Here is a 21396-nt window from a genome sequence, read left to right as displayed (position 1 = left end):
ATAGGTTATGATTCTGGATGTTTTTTTAGGTAGTGGCCATCCCCAAAATGCACCAGAATACAGGAAATCATATCTACCAAATTCAAAATTGTGTAGCTTCTCTCAGCTCACGTTTAGTTGAAGTGTGCAGTCATGTGGCCCTCCGATGGTTATGATGAAAAATGTGGCCCTCTTTATCATGAAAGTTGCCCATCCCTGCTCTATATGTATATATATATATATATATGTAAGTGACGTTGATATATATATATCAACGTCACTTACATATATACACGGTGGTGGACCAGGTTGGAGGTGGACCAGGGGGGATGTGGTGGAGTATATATATATATATTAGGGGTGTAACGATACACGTATTTGTACCGAACCGTCACAGTACAGGCAATTCTGGGTGGTTACAGAGGTTGACCGCGGTGCGTAAATGTTGCGTACATAGCGTTAATATGGCGAATGCAAAGGCTTGTTTTGCGATGCGGAATGTTAAACTTGAAGTCTGAGTCCCCACGGACCGTTTAGCCAAAATACTCAGACTAAGTAATCCTACTCCGTAACTATGGAGACCCCTTGAGCATACGCAATTTGCCACCCGATCGATCTTATATGTTGACCACAAACCATGTAAACAGTGTTGTAAAACAAACTTCCAAAGCTCTTAAAATCTTATTTGGTGTTTTATTGGTCCTTAATGAGCAAAGTAAACAATTTACAAGTAAATAAGGTGTGAAGTCAAACCGGAGAAGTGATTCGGGAAAGGATTTTGTTTGAGGAACAATCACAGCCCTTGCCGTTTCCGTTGAGTTGACGGATACTTAAAAATATCGGATGCGCACGTAAGCTACAGAGAGCACTTTAACATGCACACGCATTTCAAAAGGCCCGATCCAGGTGTTACTATCACCGTTGCTGTGATAAAAAAAGCGAGCTGTGCAAACCCAGCTAACGGCACTATCTCAACAATCCCTGTCTGGGAATTCAGAAATGCAAATTCCATAACGAAGTTTATTGGTGTTTTTATTGCTGTTGATCTACGGCCATTCTCCATTGTTGACAAACAAGCAGGTTTTTTAAATTTCCCCCGTAACGATGAACCGTACCGTCCTATACCGTACCGTTACTTCAAAACCGAGGTACGTACCGAACCGTGACTTTTGTGTACTGTCACACTCCTAATATATATATATATATATATATATATATATAAAATCCCAACCCTGTTAAATATCTAACAGCAGGATTGGGCTCTAAAGTCGGGTAACACATTACCTATATTTATATAGATATATCTATTTATCTATGTCTGGATATCGATATATCTATAAATATATATATTCACTGACTATATTGAATCAATCTTTAAAGGAACCAGGCTCACATGTTTCCTGACTTTAGAGGCAAATACATTTTACATTTAACAGCACTAGGCTTATGTAGTTATATAGGGGCCTTATATCCACATGTCGCTACACTTATTAAGCTGCTTTACTCTTGCTTTGACCAACAAACCTTCCATCTATAAAAGGTCCTATTGAAATAGACGCCTACATTATATGCAACCAGGATTTTTATATTAAAGCAATGCAAACAAAATACAAACAGGTCATATAAAAGAAAAGGCATGTTTAGGTTTTATTTACATGGTTATGACAAACATGCCATTTCACTGCTAATGGTTGGTGTGTTGACCCCTTGTCTAAAAGCTTTCAAATAATGAAGCTCAACATAACTTAGATTGATAGGTTGAGCTGAAAGCTTAAATGTTTCCCAATGCTAAACTTAGGCCTATGCATTCAGTTTGATAGTAATGTGCTTTTTTTTTAAGTACAATTGTTTAATTTAACAAAAAATCTAGAAAGTTGTTCAACTTAAGGCCTTTTGTATGCTTAAGAACCAACTATGGTACCATACTGAAGTGTTTATCTTAACGACCACCACATCGCCTGCACAATTGTTTAGGGAAAATGGCGGAATTAGACAGTCATACTAATGCCCCCTGGTGGTAAGGGACGGAACTGCGGATAACGAGGCCCTTTGTTGTCCTGCGGGGCACTAGCCCCGTGGGACAGAGCAGACCATGTGGCGCACCAGGCCTGAGAGACAGACCAGACCATGTGGAGGACCAGGCCTGTGGGACAGACCAGACCATGCGGGGCACAAGGCCAGTGAGACAGACCAGACCATGTGGTGCACCAGGCCTTTGAGGCCAGACCATGTGGGGGCTAGAGGCTCCCACAACACGCTACTAATACAGCGTTCTTGTTCCGGGCTGAATAGAAGGTAAACCAGACTAAAGCGTCCCCAAAGACCATTTAAAAGCCATTTGGCGGAATATAATGAACAAGAAACACGTGTAATTTTCGAAACATTAAAAACTTTAATAAAAGGCAATTATAATAAAACAATTGAACCAAAATTAACATCTCTGCTAAATGCAAAGTATACAAAAGTAAAAGCTTGGGTGGAACGGGAAAAAATGACGACAGCTCAATTTACAAACAAAAACGCATTCAACAAAACGGGACAAATGTTGGAGACCCAGTGGAGAAGTTTAAGATCCTAACGCAGACTAAAGGCCCTGAGTTCGCGATGCCACCAGTCATCTGGTACACCTCCATCTAAACCTATCTGATAACTGTCAAACTAAAGCCCACATTATAAATTACATCATTTTTTAGCAATTCTTGGTATGCAAAGTCCACAATGTCTTCCACAGATGAGGGTGGGGGGGGGTTGGAGTCATTCTGCTTGTCGCTCCTCAGAGACCCAGAGCGCCTTGTGTGTAAATTCAGTTTATTGTGATCAACATTTTCCCACGGACATGACGTCATATCTCCGTCATATCTAATAACCGCTGAAGTTGCCTCTTCCGTACGCGCCGCCGCCCGCCCCACCGCCACCACCGCGGGGGTACGGGGCCGCGTTCCGGTTGGCATAGTTCCCCCCCTTCATGGCGCCGTACGCCGAAGACTGCTGTCCGTAGTCCCCGCCAAAGTCATTGTAACCGTTCCCGTAGCCACCACCGGCCCCCGCCATCTGCCCGTAGCCGCCCGCCCCGTATCCCCCACCGCCGTACCCTCCGTTTCCGTAGCCGCCGCCGCCGTAGCCACCGTCGTTGTAGCCGCCGCCGTAGCCGCCGCCACCGCCGTAGCCACCACCGCCGCCGCCCCCTCTCCCGCCGCCGTAGCCGTTGTACACGCCTCGTCCGCCGCGGCCTCCACGGCCACCGCGACCGCCCGCCGCAAGCACCTCCTGCTTGGTGAGCGCCTTCTTCACCTCAACTTTATGCCCGTTGATGGTGTGGTACTTCAGCAGCACGGCCTTGTCCGCGGAGTCGTTGTCGTCGAAGTAGACAAAGCCAAAGCCGCGCTTCTTCCCGGTCAGCTTGTCGGAGATGATCTCGGCCTTCTCCACTACCCCAAACTGGCCGAAGTATTCAAGCAGATGGCTCTCCTCGGTCTCGTCTTTAAGCCCGCCGAGGAAAACCTTCTTGACCTTAGCCAGCGCCTCGGGCCGGCCGGCGTCCTCCCGGGCTACGGCCCTCTTCACCTCCACGCTGTTCCCGTCCAGCACATGCGGCCGGGCGGCCATTGCTGCGTCTGCCTCTTCGCCGGTGGAGTAGGTAACGAAGCCGAAGCAGCGGGACCGCTGCAGTTGGTGGTTGATCACCACCACGCAGTCGGTGATGGCGCCGTATTGTTCGAAGTGCAGGCGGAGGCCCTCCTCGGTGGTCTCCACGTTCAGCCCGCCGACGAACAGCTTACACAGTTGTTGAGTCGCCATGTTGAAACAGACAGAGTGACGCGCTGCAGACCGAGCTCCTTCTTCTTCAACCGAGACCCGCGGACTCCAGCCAATCGCTGCTCTGGGTGGTTGCGACGTAGCGGCCGCTGATTGGTTCAATCAAATTTGCCTCCGCCCACGGATATATCACCTCCGCCCACACGAACGTCTCGAGACAAAATGGCCCCGAGATAGAAAAAAATCATTGTATTATAAATGTACAACAATATAGTATATTTGATAAACAACGAATACGATCAATATGTATTTGATTAACTTATTATTGACTGGGTCCCTATCAGGGAATATACAATAAGACATTCATCCGTTTTTTCCGTTTACATTTGTCAACACATCTGCAGCCGGCGTGTGGCCCACTTTTAGAAAGATTCGTTATATCCTACAGCTTGTAGGGATATGTGCTTCTATTTAACTTTATTTATAATCATAGTGTACCTCTATAAACCTTTATTTCAGTGGTTCAGTGTATTTCTATTTAACTTTATTTCCGAACAGTGTTTCTCTACGAGTTTTACTTCTGATCCTAGTATACTTCTATTTACCTTTATTTCTAATCACAGAACCTCTATAGAGCTTTAGTTCTAATCCTAGTGCAATTCTATTTAGCATTAACTCTAAACAGTAAACTTCTGGAGCTTTTCTTTTGAGCCTATTGTACTTTTATGACTTTATTTCTAATAGTGAACCTCTTTTGAGCTACACTACATATCACAGCCTACTTCTATAGCTTAAGGACTGATCTGATCTACTTCTATATATTAAGGACTGATCTGATCTACTTCTATATATTAAGGACTAATCAGTTTACCTTAGCTTACGGACTAATCAGATCATACTTCTATATCTTAAGGAAAAATCAGTTTACTTCTAAAGCTTAAGGACTAATCAGTGTAGCTCTATAGTTTAAAGGCTAATGTATTTCTCAATCTTTAGGCTGTACTACAGCTGACGTAGTTAGTGTTCTTCTATAGAGCCAATGTATTTCTATAGCTTTACTAGCCAAAGTGTATGTCTACAGCTGACCTAATCAGTGTATTTCTATAGCTTAACTAGTCATAGTGTACTTCACTAGCTTAACTAATGGTGTTTAAAGCATTAACGCCAACATCACAGTAGTGGTGGAGCGCTTTACTTCTAATATTGTTTAGCCAGCAAACTTCTTTAGCTTCACACAAGTGTGCCTTCATGACATTGGCAGCACCAGTTGGCCTGGTTAGAACACATTTAGCTGCACACCAGATCAGTTTTAGTTTGGTACATCCATCGTAGGATGCTACGATGGATGCTCATCCCAAATCATAACTAGCTCAGCCCATTTTGGCATCATGTTTACCATCTGCAACCACCTACCCTATGAACGTCATCTATGCCAGCACGTCCAAAGTTAACTGCTCACGTTTGTGTACAGTTACAAAGCACAGTTACTCCATGCAGCGTCGCGCTCACAGGAGTACTCAACTGCGGCTGAACAATTACAGCTGATGTGACAAATCGGGAGGGACAGCCGGCCTTTTTACTGCCAGCACCCAAACGTGCGAGTAGTCTGCTGCAGCTGACGCTATGAGACCTCCGGGGCAGATGTTGACCTCACTCTTAACCAGTCCAATGGATAATATAACTGGTCTTCCATCCTTTAAACCAGTTAACATAATGCTTCTTTATCGATGTCATAGCCCTATCATTTATGTTACCGCGGCATCTCCCTCAGGATTGATCATATTAGGAGGTTGCATTGCAAGAACTACCAACAAGATATTAAAATATATATTTATTTCATTCCGTTAAAACTTTACATATTCCTGGGTATAAAAATAATTGACATTCAGGGTTTAGTGTTCCTGTAAAAGAACGCTGCATCCTCTCCTTCCTGTAAAGGAACGAAACTATTGTGAGCACTTCATAAAGGAACGAAACTATTGTGAGCACTTCAAGACACCAGGGGGCTGGTATTACAGCCGTTTAACTTTGACGCGTTCCCATTTCCCTTGACAGGGGGGGAAATAAAGTGTTTTGTATCATTAACCAAACTAACATATTTTCATTTAACCCAAGTCAATTATTAATACATTAACTGTTTTGAAATGGAGCCGTATTGTATTACAGTGTCAGGACACTGTACATCAGAACACCTAAACAAACATTATTTTCCCAGCTACCATGTATGATCACCTGCGCTGGAAGAGGACCAATCACAACGTGGCGGGCCTGCATCCACCTGGCGAAGCCCCGTCCATACCGTTACCATAACAACCTTGAGGACGGAGAGAAGAGAATGAGAAAGGGACATTGAACAATTGAGGACCCCCCCCCCCCTCTCACAGTAGAAAAGAGCATTGACCATTTAATCTAGGAAAGAGCGACTGCCATAAACATCTAAGACACAACAGTAGTGTGCCATCTCATTATCCATAAGGTGCAGCAACACAGTGAGAACATGTTTACATACCTAGTTTGCTGGAAGTGGTATCCTAAAGAGATATTTCAGTCCTACTGGTAATCAACAGGTTCCTCATCAGCCTATAAACAAAGTGCTACGGCTAGCTTGGCTGGTTAGCCTACAGGGTAACAGTATGAACACCTAAATATAGGAATAATCAAAGATAAATAACACATCCCTCAGATCCACATAGAAAATAAGTAAAAAGAGGAATAAAACAATTAAAAACCCTTCAGAGCCTCCATGCATGGGCTGCGGGCAGTTCAAGTCACCCACCTGAGGTATCCATCTAACAGGTAACTAATGCTGCAGTCATAAGGTCTTATTTACCTGTGAAACAACTTAAGGCATCCTGGTTAAATAAGTAAAATAAACTAACTAAGTTTGAACAACTTTTTTATTTAAAATGAACATACATAGGCATACCAAAATGTTCGAACAATAATTGGTTTTGATCTCAAGACATTAAAGTATACAATATACATGACATGAAAATAAATGGAAAGGGAGTGTTTAATATGATCAATGGACTGAAAAGAGTCCACACATTAACACTACAAAATGCTGGGAACAAAACTAATCTTAAAATACAAAGAAAGGAATGGGGGTTTTCCAACAAACAGTCCTAACCCTAGGTAGGATAAAAGAATGAGTGCAAATAAAAAATCATATCCAACTTTATAACGACAGCTACACGCCCCCTATGTAACCCGAGTCCTGGATAAGAGTCCTAGGGTCCTGGACTAAGAGTCCTAGGAGACCCGAGTCCTACAAGACATAAGTATACCGCGTCCTAGAAGTATTGAGAAGTATTGAGTCCTAGAAGTATCGAGTCCTAGAAGTATCGAGTCCTAGAAGTATCGAGTCCTAGAAGTAGGGCATAGCCGGCTTTCAGGGAAGTGGTCTTCCTACCTGTAGGATTTTGAGGTCTTCGTTTGATTTGGGTTCACCGTGTTTCTGCTGGGCTTAATGCAGAGCTCATGACTGAATGGAGTGGCGGTACGGTGGAGGGCGTGCGGACCGTCTTTCGTGGTCTAATAACCTCCGTTGTAACCGCCTCTCTGGTACCCACCGCCCCGGGCGTAAGGCGCCGCGCTGCGCTGGGCCCCGTAGCCAGGAGCAGCGCCCTTCATCGGGCCGTAGCTGGAGGGCTGCTGGTTGTAGCCGCTGCCGAAGTCACTGTAGCCGTTTCCTCCGCCATAGCCGCACATCTGCTCTCCGTAGCCCCCGCCGTAACCACCGTTATAACCGGCGCCATAACCGCCACTGTAGCCTCCACCGTAACCTCCACTGTACCCGCCTCCGTAGCCGCCGTCACCACCGCCGTAGCCGCTGTATCCGCCTCCTCCTCCTCCTCCCCGGCCGAAGCCATTTCCCCTCATCCCCCTCATCCCCCCGCGGCCCCGCAGCCGCCCGCCGCTCTTATTGGCCGCGTCGATCTCCTGCTTGGTGAGGGCCTTCTTCACCTCCACCTTGTGGCCAAGGATGGTGTGGTACTTCACCACCACCGACTTGTCTGCGGAATCGTTGTCGGTGAAGTGAACAAAGCCGAAGCCCCTCTTCTTCCCGCTGGCCTTCTCGGAAATGACCTCGGCCTTCTCGATTTCACCATAACGGGAGAAATATTCGGTCAGCGTTTCTTCTTCGATGTCGTCTTTCAAACCCCCGACGAAGATTTTCTTGACCTTGGCGAGGGCCTCGGGGTTGTTGGAGTCCTCCCGGGCCATGGCCCTCTTCAGCTCGGCCTGCGTCCCGTCGATGACATGCGGCCGGGCCGCCATGGCGCCGTCCGCCTCCTCGGCGGTGGAGAAGGTGACGAAGCCGAAGCAGCGGGAACGCTGCAGCTGCTTGTTCACCACCACCACGCAGTCCGTTAGAGTACCGAACTGCTCGAAGTGCTTCCGGAGACCATCGTCGTCCGTGTCGACGTTCAACCCGCCGACGAACAGTTTACACAGCTGGTCCGCCGCCATTTTAGAGATCTGTGAAGGAATTAGTAACGTGGGGGAAACAGAAGACAAGCGTCTCTACCGAGCTGCGGAGCCGCCTATATTTATACCGGAGGGGCGTGGGGACCTGCTGACGTGAGATCACGTGTTCCATGCCCAGTGAACTCATGTTATTGCGTCTTTATAACCGAAATATAGCCGGGGTAATGCAAGTAAAACCTACGTTTAACGTCTTTTTTTTTTTTTTACTTATTTTTATTTCAGTCATTTCATCACATATCCCACCGTGTATAAGGTTCCGTTTCCGACCATGCCTTCCTAACGCTCAGTCCCTCCTTTCCATTGTTAACCCTAGCCCAGGCCGCTCGGCCCCCTGCGTTCAGGGTGGGAACAACAAAGGCCTGCTGTATCATATTAAAGTATATAGCACAGTACAGTGTAGTACAGTGTGTGTGTGTGTGTGTGTGTGTGTGTGTGTGTGTGTGTGTGTGTGTGTGTGTGTGTGTGTGTGTATACTATTGTAGTGTAATTAATAATGAATTAATACGGTTATCCCAGCCATCATTTATACAAACACTTTCATGAATACAATTAAAACAAACACTATAATGAATGTAAAGCCAGCTTTCACATTATGACTGGCGAGTGTCTAACTATATAGAACTTTTTATTTGTCTTAATCAATTACATTTTATTGAAACTCAAAAGAAAGAATAAACCTGAAGAGTATCACATATAGCTAGAATTACCCTTAATGTTTGATTGGATTTTTTCATTCAAAGCGACGCCCTCATTCAAAGGTAGAATCAACTCAACAACAACATTCCAGAGTGAAAATCTACAGCTGTTATTAGCATGTGAATGCCTGCAAAGTGTCAGCCATAGAAACTATGGGCTGAGGTGTTGAGGAGCAGACGACAGAGTAGGCCTACAGCTAACCAGAGTTTCACTTTTAGTGGGGCCTAGATGTATAGAGAACCAAACGGGTCTATATACACATACCTGTACTAATACACTAGTACCAATACAGGGGATATTGCTAACCTCACATATCTAAATATGGTTAGTTCTTTATACAGGGTGAGCTAGCTACAATATCTAATACACAATCTAAATATAAGTTTATAGGTTCTATAGGGGGAGCTAGGGTAATCCTATAGTTTAATGGCTCTATACTAACAACCTAAAGCTGACTCATTGCACTGACCTCCAAACTACTAACCTTCCGCAAGCTGCAGGGGTTATAGACCCGGGTAAGGGTACGAACCCATGGGATAGAACCCATGACAAGAGCCAGCGGTCGGGTTTGGGTTCATCATTGTGAGCACAATAGGAGTGATTGAGTAAATATAGAAAAATATATACATATCGAGAGTTAATTATGTATCACGAGTTGTTACATAATATAATAAGTTGTATAATAATATTATAGGTAAACCAAGTAGATATTAATCCACTCAGCGATTAATATAAATCTAATATCCAACAGGACACTAGACACTTTCAAAGTAAGAAGTAAAACTAGTGTATAAACACAAGTCATCTTTATTGTCATGTTTGTCATTGAAAAAAGGAACTAGAAGACATTTAGTGAGGGACACCCCAGGTCCCTCGAAAGAACCCACTGTCTGTGGGCGGACGAGGAGACCGTTCAGGCCCGCAGGAAGAACACCGCTCATTAAAAACAACAGATGGAGAGTTGAGGATGAGTGGTTATTGTTATTATATAAGTAAATCATATTGACTACAAACCTGTTCCCTTAAAGAGGAGGAGCAGGACAACATCACTCTGTTTAGAGAGCCACGCCACTGGTCCTCATCACACTCAATCTGTACACAATAAGTTGGATGCTCATCTAATATTTACATTTCTCTTCCAGGGAAAACTCAGCTTCACAGTCAAATTGGCTGCCGCTCTCTAGGGAACTCCACTTTTCCTCTCTACATCACTAACCCTAAAATGGTGACCCTCCAAACAACACAAACACTGGGTAGGATGGGAGTCACCACATGACCAACAGCTCTCCTCTTCTTGTGATAGGATGGCGAGAACATGGCAGCCACACGCAAACCAAACAGGAAGCTTCCAATCACAGCAGACCATGTAGATCACATGATGTAGACCTTCTCAGCCTGAGAAAAGCCGAAGACTTCTTTGGTTCTGGGGCAGATCACCTTGTCATCCTGGCGGATGGACAGCAGGGACTACAGGGAACAGAATCACAGAACAATGAACATTTAATCATACAACACATACGAGCACCGCTCCTTGAGGTATCAATCTCAAATAAGGGAATGTCACGCTTCAAGCAATAAATTGTATTTTGTAATTTTTTACAGGGGTGGAGGTGACATAGCTACACTAGCAAGTGGACCATGGGCTGGAGGTGACGTAGCTACACTAGCTATCGGACCAGAGGTGATGCATAGGCCATGACACACCAACCAGAGTATCGGTCGTCGGCGTGCTCGGTGACCTGAGTCTGTTCGTGTGTGCTGTGCGTTCGGCCATCAACAAAGCCGTCGTGATCTTTTCAAACCTGTCTGGGTTTTTTCCCGCCGATTGCAAATGTTGAATCGGCCATGACCAAATCGGTTGGACGACCGGCAGTCGTAAATGGTGTGTCAGGGGGGCCATTAGATGTTGTGGTATGGTGTATTTGCTGACTGGCGGTGACGTGGTTTACTCCACCTCTCCAAAGGGAACTCACGTTGTATCCGTAGACGTAGCCATTGGGCAGCATCATGGGAGGGTTGTTCTCGTTCATCACCTCCCCGGAGATCTTGCAGACCAGCCGTGAGTTGGCGCAGTGGGCCATGGGCAGCGGCTGGGCCAGCTTGTTCAGAGACTTACTGCACACGGGGCAGTCTGGGTTCTTAGAGGAGCCCTCCTCTTTGTAGCACTGACTGAGGGAACGTTCAGGACAACCACACGTATAACAGCACCCTAGTGTGACAGCTCCATACTGAACCCCCCTAACAGCACGGCCCCCTAGGGTGACATACAGAACCCCCCCCAACAGCACGGCACCCTAGGGTGACATACAGAACCCCCCCAACAGCACGGGACCGTTCAGACCATACAGACACAGTATTATCAGGGATGGAACAAGTCACCGGGTAGAATGTTTACGATGCGAGTGCCACCCCTGACCCTGACCCTAACCCCCTGACCCTAACCCCAACCCCGACCCTGACCCAGTATTCAGCTAGCATTCAGAATTAGCCGGGCTAGCTAGCAGGCTGCACTTGGCTGGCCGTGGAGGGGCTAGGAAGGATACGGCGTCTTGATGGCGGAGAGCCCGGCCTGCAGGGTGATGGTGAACACCGAGTTGTTGCCCAGCTGGTGGAGTCGGTAGTTGTCGTATCGGAACTGTTGAATCAGCATCTTCCAGCGCGCTGGGTCCAGCAGATCCTAACATACAAATGTGAGTTTACTAGCAGTTACAGTAGCTTCAGTTACTTTACTAGCAGTTACATTACAGTAGGTTTAGTTAATTTACTAGCAGTTACAGTAGCTTTAGTTACTTTATTAGCAGTTACAGTACAGTAGCTTTAGTTAATTTACTAGCAGTTACAGTAGCTTTAGTTACTTTATCAGCAGTTACAGTAGCACAGTACAGTAGAAGGGTGGGGGGGGAGTTGGTCGTAACCGGTTGGCCGTACGACTAGAAGCCTAATTGACATCTATCAAGGAAAGTGGATTCATGTCTTTCATATCACTCAACAAGTATTCCGGTAACTTATCAACCCAAGCGTATTCTGTTGCTAAGCGACGTCAACGTCTTTGGCAAACAATTTCTCGGGGCTCTAAAGTCTGATGTGGGTGTTATCGTACCCTATAAGGGCTGATGTGGGCGTTATCCTACCTTATAAGGGCTGATGTGGTTGTTACCTTACCTTATAAGGGCTGATGTGGGTGTCCGAGGGGAAGGCCAGCATCCCCATCACCTGGCGGACCTCGTCCAGCTGGCCGCCCTCCGCCTGACTGAAGTGCTTCCTCGCATGTCTGACACACACACACACACACACACACACACACACACACACACACACACACACACACACACACACACACACACACACACACACACACACACACACACACACACACACACACACACACACACACACACACACACACACACGATGAGAGGTTAGGGTTAGTTAGTAGGTTAGGTAGTGGGGGCTAGGGTTAGCAAGTGGGTCCTAGGGTTAGTTAGTGGGTTAGTTAGTGGGTTAGGATTAGGTAGTGGGTCCAAGGGTTAGGTAGTTGGTCCTAGGGTTAGGGTTGGGTAGTGGGTCCTAGGGTTAGTTAGTTGGTAAGGGTTAGTGAGTGGGTAAGGGTAAGTTAGTGGGTCCTAGGGTTAGGTGGTGGGGGTTAGGGTTAGTTAGTGGGTTAGGGTAGGGTAGTGGGTTAGGGTAGGTTAGGTCAGGGTAGTGGGTTATGGCGCATTTCCACTGCAGGGTGCGGAACGGATCGGATCGCAAAGGTGCGGGTCGGATCGCGTTTCCACCGCCAAAAGTGGGCGTGACCCGGACTTTGCCGTACCCGTTCCGACCCCATTCTAGGGACTCCTCCGTTGCGGTACCCAAAACGAGACCAGACGCCTGAAAGGGTACCCTGGAATTCTAGCTACACCCCCCCTCCGTTGATTGGTCGACAGAATCGTCACTTCCGGGTGACGCGGGGATAAAAACAAACAAACAGTAGCCTCGAGGTATTATTCTTTACAATTAACATGTCGCGTAAAAAGCTTGCTTGGGCGAACAAGGAGGTGGAGACGCTCGTCTGCATTCTTGCGGAGGAAGACGTTGTTTACGATGTTTACGTAGCTGCCGCGGCGATCGACATCCGGGCTACCACCAAGGGTACTGTCGGCAGTGGAAACGCGACCTCGGAACTGAGCTGGGCTATACCGCCCCCTCCCTACCGCACCTTTGCGATCCGATCCGTTCCGCACCCTGCAGTGGAAATGGGGCATTAGGGTTAGCAAGTGGGTAAGGGAGTGGGTCCTAGGGTTAGGGATAAGAGTTAGTTAGTGGGTTAGGGTTAGTTAGTGGGTTAAAGTTCTGGTTGGGGTTGGTTAGTGGGTTAGGGTTAGGGTTGGTTAGTGGGTTAGGGTTTAGGTTAGGTAGTGGGGCCTACCTGACTCCATCCATGCGTTTGTTCTGTCTGATGAGCTCGATGAACTCCTGGATCCTCAGGCTGAACTCCAGGTAGCTCTAAGGCGGTAAAGAATAGGGTGAGGGTTAGGGCATGACTCCCTGTAATCAACCTCTAAAGGCTCCCTTATCCTCAGCCTGGAACGGTTGTCAGCAGCTCATCAGTCCTGGAAAACCTGGATTTAGAGAAGGGGTTTTCCAATCATGGAAAACAAAGTTATCAAATGTGGTGCGAGAGCATCGTGGGAACATCCCAGCTCTGCTCCCTGGTCAGCGCGGGAGAGAGGGTCGGGTTAGGGTTAGTCACCACAGGGCTTCCTGAGGGATTTCTAATGAAGCTTTCTAATGAAAAGTAATAATTTTAATTATGTTAATGATATGATACGTTATAATCCAATTATGTTGATGCCAATTTCCCCCATAGGGTTTGGGGAGGGAAGCCCTGAGGTCTCTGTACACCTCATAACCAATCGCTCCATATTTAGTTAGGAAGACAAATAACTATAAAATATATATATATTTTCATAGATGAGTCGTGTGTTACTTTGTGCATCCTTATTGATGAAACTAAAATACTAAAACCAGTGTTTCCCATACATAGACCAATGTGGGGCGCAGCTCCACAGAATCAACACAGAGCGCCACAAATTGATTCTGCTTTATTTTTTTAATGTTTTGTGATTTTTAAATATAAATATCGTTCCGTTCATTCATCTCTGCATAGCACTCTTTCTCCCTGTCATTCTCGTTCACACACGCACACAGAGACAAGCGCGCACTTATTGGATAAACCCGCGTATCATACATGCACATGACAGCGGGTTCGCCCGCTCCTCCACTCAACGCGCCTACAAAGGCAAACCCGAAGCAGCGGGATATGTAAGGGATAATGTATAGAACGCCGGTCATTATCGGAAAAATAAGCCCCGACAGGGCGAACAGGACACGACGCACAGTTGTGAGCCCATACTACAGGTTAGAACTTAGTACTGACACAATACTAACCTTCATTTTGCGGAGGCGGGACTTGTTGTCATGGCACCAAGCGAGACAGGTGGCGGTTTCCTGTCTCTCCAAAGACTCCTCCACCTCTTTAGCCGTCAGGAACATCTCGATGTTAACCAGATCCTATGATGAGACAATGTTGTTCATGGTAGTTGAGACACGTTGGTAGCTGGGACATGTTGGTAGTTGGGACATACTGGTAGTTGGGACATGCTGGTAGTTGGGACATGCTGGTAGTTGGGACATGTTGGTAGTTCGGACATGTTGGTAGTTCGGACATGTTGGTAGTTCGGACATGTTGGTAGTTAGGACATGTTGGTAGATAGGGCTCTTGTCTTTTCAAACGGTTATAAGGTTAATAGTACTACAGTAGTGTAGTGGTTTATAGTACGATTGTAGTGTAGTAGTAGTGGTTTATAGAACTATAGAAGTCTAGTAATAGTGGTTTATAGTACTAAAGTAGTGTCGTAGCAGTGGTTTATTGAACTATAGTAGTGTCGTATAGCAGTGGTTTAAAGAACTATAGTACTATAGTAGTAGTGGTTTATAGTACTATAGTCTAGTAGTGATTTGTAGTACTATAGTCTGTGGTTTATAGTACTTTAGTAGTATAGTAGTACCTCAATGCCGCTCTGGCGTGCTAGCTTCACGGCCGTGTTGTAGTAGCCACAGCGCAGCAGATGCTCCACCATCATGCGGTCCATCCTCTTCTTCTTCCACAAGCTGACGGAGGCCAGCTGGTCGCTGCTGTGCTCCTTCAGGTGTTCAATACGACGCTTACACAGCTTAGCGCTCTCATCCTCTGCCTGGATCGACTCCGCCGCCTGGGGGAGTAAACCATGAGTACACCTGTAGTACACTGTGAGTTCACATGTAGTACACGTTGAGTACACATGTAGTACACTGTGAGTACAAATGTAGCACACTGTGAGTACAAATGTAGCACACTGAGTACAAATGTAGTACACACTGTGAGAACACATTTATCAGACTGTGAGTACACATGTAGTAGACTTTGAGTACACATGTAGCAGACTGTGAGTACACATGTAGAAGACTGTGAGTACACATAGCAGACTGTGAGTACACAATGTAGCAGACTGTGAGTACACAATGTAGCAGACTGTGAGAACACATGTAGCAGACTGTGAGTACACATGTAGCAGACTGTGAGTACACATGTAGCAGACTGTGAGTACACATGTAGCAGACTGTGAGTACACATGTAGCACGTGGGAGTGAGTACTAACCTTCCTCTTGAGGGCACTCAGCTTCTCCACCACGCCGTCCAGCAGAGACACCACTGAGTGGACGGCCGGGAAGCTGCTCAGGGTCTTCTCCAGCTCCGCCACCACCATGCTGACGTGGCTCGTCTCCCGGTCGATGTTCTTCTGAGCGGCTCGGAACCGCTTGTTCAGGGTCTCGTACGGAACCTGGCCCCCAAGTACAGAGGGTCAGGACTCAGCGGACCAGTAACAACTGCTCTATACATCATTACAGCCAATGGGAAGCCAGGAAACACTAAGCAACTAAATACTAGTATTACTATTAGACAGATTAAAGATAAGTACTAGTAGTACTATTAAACACAAAGATAAGTACTAGTATTTCTATAAGACACATCAAAGATAAGTACTAGTATTTATATTAGACACATCAAAGATAAGTACTGGTATTACTATTAGACACATCAAAGATAAGTACTAGTATTAATATTAGAAACTTTGAAGATAAGTAGTAGTATAACTATTAGATACATTAAAGACAAGTACTAGTATTACTATTAGACACATTAAAGACAAGTACTAGTATTACTGTTAGATACATTAAATATAAATACTATTATTACTATTAGACACATTAAAGACAATAGTATTACTATTAAGACACATTAAAGATCAGTACTAGTATTATAAGTATTACTATTAGATACATTAAAGATAAGATAATAAACTTGACATATTTCTGAAGATAAACAGTATGCTCAGACCCTACGTCATCCTCTCTTTCACCTATATGATTACATTCTCTTTACTGAGAAGTACTAGTATTACTGATATTCTTCCCCATATCACCTATATGATTACCTTATCTTTAATGAGAACTACTAGTATTACTGTTAGTCTTCTCCTTCATCACCTATATTATACATAATGTTTATATATGTATTATGTATATGTATATCCTCCTGATGACCAACATTTTGTTCTGCCTAAAAACAAAATGTGGTCTGAGGTCCGCGTCCCGTCATGTAGACCTGGTCTTCGTGGACCTGGTCTCCGTAGACCTGGTCCTAATCCAGACCAGACCACCAGACCAGATCTTATCTTCTGTTTTAGAGTTGATCCCCTCTCTTCGCGGAGATTCTTTACCTTTAGTGTCGGATATTCCTGGACCTTCAACGCCATGGAGAGTTGAGAGGCTGTCTCCTGCACCGCCATCTTGGCTTTCTGCTTGTTTTTTTTTTCCAATGTGGACCAACTACTGCCATCTAGTGGACTAAATACTGCCACCTAGTGGACGAAATACCTAGTGGACTAAATACTGCCACCTAGTGGACAAAATACCAAGACGACTAAATACTGCCACCTGGTGGACTAAATACTGCCCCCTAGTGGACCAAATACCTAGTCGACTAAATACTGCTACCTAGTGAACTAAATACTGCCATCTAGTGGACTAAATACTGCCACCTCGTGAACATGTTCCGTTATTCCAATGACTTCACATCTCGGTAAAAAATAATTTAATTATTCATTTATTAGAAGTAGACCGACACGGATGTTGACTTCCGTCGACTTGAATTAATATTCTAAAAGTAGAATATCTTACAAAGTTAAAAATAATAATAGAAAATTGGAGAGTTAGTGTGTGATTCCAAGCTATTCTGAACATTTTAAAAGTGGAATTTAATCTCTAGGTAAAACATTGTGGAAGGAGTAGGGTCCCAAAGTTTGAGAGCAATAAATATATAAAGAAGAAAGCCTGAGAAGAACAATAGGTGAGTGCTGTTGTCAGCACAATGAAGAACCTGTCGAGTGTTGGCCAATATAGTCAGGATGTAGTCTGCGTTCACCCAGTGGTTCTCAACCTTTTTTGAGCAAACGCCCTCCTGACCTTACCCTGATCCTCTGGCGCCCCCCCCCCACACACATACAAATAAATAAACTAACAACCCCACCCACACTTGTGTTATATTGCTTAAAGGTGTCATTGCATCGTTTTTCATTGCTTTTGCGGTGGTCACTATATAGCAATGAATTAAACCCAATTAAACTTTGAGAGAAAGAGAGAGAGAGAGAGAGAGAGAGAGAGAGAGAGAGAGAGAGAGAGAGAGAGAGAGAGAGAGAGAGAGAGAGAATTGAACATTAATTCACCGTGACCCGGGGACTCCCGCCATGCCCCGTGAACGAATGAATGAATGAATGACCCGGGAACCGTGGGCACTGCGGCCAGGGCAACGCGGGCACCGCAGCCCGGGAACCAAGGGCACCGCGGCCTGGGCAACGAGGGCACCGCGAATACAGATCGCGCTCAGAGGCCTAATTAGGCCTATATATTTTGTATTTGAAATGCAACAGCCTTTTCGAGGTGACTACGCTCAGAGCAGCTGTAACTGAACAACAGCAAGAGGAAGGAGGAAAAAGGGCTGAAACAAAATTTGTTATTTTTTTCTTGCTATCGGCCATGTTTCATTGTGTTGTGTTGGTTATTAAATTGTTAACCAGTAAACTTCGGTTATGTTTATCAGCGTTATGATAGAGCAGTGGCGAAGCTAGACCTTTTTTGGGTGGGCTCAAGCCCACCCAAAACTTGCCTTAGCCCACCCTATCATTTCGTCCTCAAATCTAATATTCTACCTTTTTTTTTTACACAAGCAATGAGAGAATAGATGCTGTACAGTAGGCCTACACTATGAACAGGCACAAATGGGCTAGTGAAATCGAGCGCAACATTCCTGCAGGAATCTCTAACCTCTGATTGGTGGGTGGGCGTCTCCTGTTTGACAAATCCAAAAAGGCAGCACGAGCACACTTAACATAGTTTCTGCTGTTTTGTATGTCAAAAAGGCTTGCTAGTCTTTATCAGACAATCCACGATTTCCAGCTGTGTTATAACATGACCAGCTAATAATAATAATAATCATTTTAAAACCTTGACATAATCTGTCAGATGACCATTAAAGGCACCCAGTGCAACTTTATGTAAACATTCAATGAAAAATAAACATTCAATTTCTAGTCTTTTTTACACGTAGTAAGTTTCAATAACTCCATACCATTACATATCGACATTCAAGGAGCAAAGATGAGACGTCGTTGTGTGGTGAGAACTGATAGAAAATCGTAAACAACAACAATCGCCGGTGGGGAGAAGCCATTTTTCCATTGACTGGAAGCCTGCTTTATTTATTGTAGGTTACAAAAAATTAAGAAAATGGCGGCATTGTTGTTGTTATCGATTTTCTATCAGTTCTCACCACACAACGACGTCTCATCTTTGCTGCTTGAATGTCGGTATGTAATGGTATGGAGTTATTGAAACTTACTACGTGTAAAAAAGACTAGAAATTGGATGTTTATTTTTAAGCCTCGAAAGTTGCACTGGGTGCCTTTAAATGACAGTTGACCACAAGGCGATTCTATCTATGCCTCCTCTTGAATTGCTTCATGTTTTAGTAGGCAGGGGCTTGTAATGCTGCGTAGCATGATAAGCATGATAAGGTGCAAGGAGCAGAAAAAGTTGATATGGGTGCTAATTTTCAGTTGAAAAAAAACGCTGGCATTATTTTATCAGCTGAGGACGTATTCATTGCCATAACAACGTGAGCTGATCAGGACAACATGTTCTAATACTATGAGACTCATGAAAACGCCCTCAGTTTATAAAAGGTAGTTTATTGCTCCCGAAATAGTGGTATGTTTCTCATATTATTAATCTCGTACATGTTGTAGGCCTACCAATGTGTTTCAGTAACTGTGTAAATAAAAACAATAGGGGGAAATATGGTCATTTCTGACTGAAACTTACACAAAGGAAATTTAATATACCTCAAATTTGTTTTTACAGTTCACATCCATTGATTATTCCGCTAGCCACGTTCATACATTGAAAGTAATATTACTCTCTTTCTTGCTTGTGCAGATGCTGTATATGTACACCGATTTCTGATGGCAATGATTTGATTTATTTTCCAAAGGTATGTGGCTCCATAATGTAAAAAGGTTTTAATAAAGTGCTGTAAATTTGATTTATTTTCCAAAGGAAAATAAAAGAAAGAAAATTCAACAGTTTCGCCTCCGTCTCCCTGATGCTCGACCATCGTTACACTTCATCCAATTAGTATTTTTTCCTTCCATCACTTTAGTGGTTCAGAACTGCATTATTTAGCTGACATTGCCAGCTTTTGGCTTAGACATACAACAGCATAGTAACTAATAAAATAAAGGTTGTGGAATAAAAAAATCTTGGACAGGACTTTATATACCTCATATACACCTGTGGCTTCCTGGGGTTGAGCCCCCCCCAAAAGTCAGAACCTAGAATCGCCCCTGCTATAGAGATCATGACGATAGCTGATGTAACAGGAGTCTGGGCGTGTGCAGGACCGAACCGCGCTGTATGACCACTGTTACACTGCGTATAGACAGTAAAAAGTAGCTGAGACGGTAGAGGGGTTAGAAACCAATAAATGAAAATAGGCTATTTATTTCAGGTAGACAATTTTTTCCCACAAAAAATAGAAAACCGTGAAAGTTTATAGTCCCCCCCAAAAAATGAAAAAAATATTCACGTTTCCAGCACCCCCCTATAGGTTGGGCGAACGCCCCCCAGGGGGTGATCCCGCCCCCGTTGAGAAACCATGACCTATACTATATACATGCATAATATGAAAATACAGCATCTGAGAATAAAGTACAAAAAAAAGAACAAGCTTTTTTTTTAAATAATAAAAAATTGCTAGGGTTAGGGTTAGTCTCGATGCAATAAAGTTAGCTCTGCTCTAAAAATGAATCTCCTCAACAACACATGGTTCATCACCTCGGCTTAGCTCAGGAGGTAGAGCAGTTGTCTAGTTCGATCCCCAGCTCCTCCTAGCTAGCGTTGATGTGTCCCTGAGCAAGATACTTAACCCTAACTGCTCCTGACGAGCTGGCTGTTGCCTTGCATGGTTGACTCTGCCGTCGGTGTGTCAATGTGTGTTTTAACCGATGTAAGTCGCTTTGGATAAAAGCGTCTGCTAAATGCCCTAAATGTAATTGCAATCACCTCCTGCACCTCGAGCCCGGTATGTTGAGGACATTTACGGAAAATAATAATACCACTGGGAATTTGGCTGATTTTGAACGTTCATTCACGATCTGTACAGCTGTCACTCAAACATATGAACCAGCGACATCATTGGAGCCCGCTCACACACCTCCTGGGTCTCCCCCCCGTTCCGTCTCTCACCTGACGGTCAGCTCCGTCTTCACCTGTCAGCTCTGTCACACCTGTCGGCTCCGTCCTCACCTGTCAGCTCCATCTCTTACCTGTCAGCTTCATCTCTCCCCTGTCAGCTCCATCTCTTACCTGTCAGCTCCGTCTCACCTGTCAGCTCCGTCTCTCACCTGACACAACATGTATCCGGACCCGGGATACCAAGTCCAGAAAACAAAATAGTTGATTTTTCTAAATGTTTGTTCCCTCCATAAAATCCATTTGATTTTGATACATGTTTTCATTGGTCCCATATCACAATGAAATGATAAATACCAGGAGCTGGGACTAGAGGTGTCTGTAACCTAGGCTCCATCATCTGCTGGCTAGGACTAACCCTTACCCTAACCAATCTACCAGGCTAACCCTTCTCCTAACCCTAACAAATCTACCAAGCTAACCCTTACCCTAACCAATCTACCGGGCTAACCCTTACCCTAACCCTTACCAATCTACCGGGCTAACCCTTCCCCTAACCAATCTACTGGGCTAACCCTTCCCCTAACCCTAACTAATCTACCAGGCTTACCCTTACCCTAACCCTTACCATCTACCAGGCTA

The 21396-nt window shown here is 44.9% G+C and overlaps 3 protein-coding genes across 4 annotated transcripts; all 3 read right to left on the bottom strand.

Moving 5' to 3' along the window:
- Positions 1–2348: 2348 nt before the first annotated feature.
- On the bottom strand, positions 2349–3946 carry LOC132465697 (heterogeneous nuclear ribonucleoprotein A0-like). Its single transcript, XM_060062414.1, has one exon. The coding sequence runs from the start codon at positions 3775–3777 to the stop codon at positions 2839–2841; it is 939 nt and encodes a 312-aa protein (XP_059918397.1). The 5' UTR covers positions 3778–3946; the 3' UTR covers positions 2349–2838.
- Positions 3947–5551: 1605 nt separating this feature from the next.
- LOC132465696 (heterogeneous nuclear ribonucleoprotein A0-like) lies at positions 5552–8281 on the bottom strand. Of its 2 annotated transcripts, XM_060062413.1 has the most exons (3): positions 7148–8281; positions 5968–6049; positions 5552–5665 (listed from the first exon to the last, which is right to left on the bottom strand). In XM_060062413.1, exon 1 carries the CDS (start codon positions 8206–8208, stop codon positions 7270–7272), a length of 939 nt encoding a protein of 312 aa, XP_059918396.1. In that variant the 5' UTR covers positions 8209–8281; the 3' UTR covers positions 5552–5665; positions 5968–6049; positions 7148–7269. The 2 variants fall into 2 exon arrangements, with proteins under 2 accessions (XP_059918396.1, XP_059918395.1); XM_060062412.1 differs by having other exon boundaries at positions 5968–8281.
- A 1430-nt stretch (positions 8282–9711) lies between these two features.
- maea (macrophage erythroblast attacher, E3 ubiquitin ligase) lies at positions 9712–16861 on the bottom strand. The gene is made up of 9 exons (XM_060062411.1): positions 16728–16861; positions 15606–15788; positions 14976–15179; positions 14356–14478; positions 13334–13410; positions 12085–12193; positions 11466–11599; positions 10896–11091; positions 9712–10389 (listed from the first exon to the last, which is right to left on the bottom strand). The coding sequence occupies exons 1-9, from the start codon at positions 16794–16796 to the stop codon at positions 10294–10296; spliced, it is 1191 nt and encodes a 396-aa protein (XP_059918394.1). The 5' UTR covers positions 16797–16861; the 3' UTR covers positions 9712–10293.
- Between the last annotated feature and the right edge of the window lie 4535 nt (positions 16862–21396).

Source organism: Gadus macrocephalus, chromosome 10 (assembly GCF_031168955.1).
Source record: "Gadus macrocephalus chromosome 10, ASM3116895v1".
Taxonomy (NCBI): domain Eukaryota; kingdom Metazoa; phylum Chordata; class Actinopteri; order Gadiformes; family Gadidae; genus Gadus; species Gadus macrocephalus.
The sequence above is the reverse complement of the archived record's forward strand: the minus strand, read 5'-3'. Positions and strand labels throughout refer to the sequence as shown.

What these genes read in the sequence shown, in the direction of transcription:
- maea (XM_060062411.1), bottom strand. Translation starts at nt 16,796, where the DNA reads ATGGCGGTGCAGGAGACAGCCTCTCAACTCTCCATGGCGTTGAAGGTC. An exon ending in CACGCCAGAGCGGCATTGAG is followed by an intron (nt 14,479 to 14,975) that starts GTACTACTATAC and finishes GTCTCATCATAG; the next exon opens with GATCTGGTTAACATCGAGAT. An exon ending in AAACGCATGGATGGAGTCAG is followed by an intron (nt 12,194 to 13,333) that starts GTAGGCCCCACT and finishes TGTGTGTGTCAG; the next exon opens with ACATGCGAGGAAGCACTTCA.
- LOC132465696 (XM_060062412.1), bottom strand. Translation starts at nt 8,208, where the DNA reads ATGGCGGCGGACCAGCTGTGTAAACTGTTCGTCGGCGGGTTGAACGTC.
- LOC132465697 (XM_060062414.1), bottom strand. Translation starts at nt 3,777, where the DNA reads ATGGCGACTCAACAACTGTGTAAGCTGTTCGTCGGCGGGCTGAACGTG.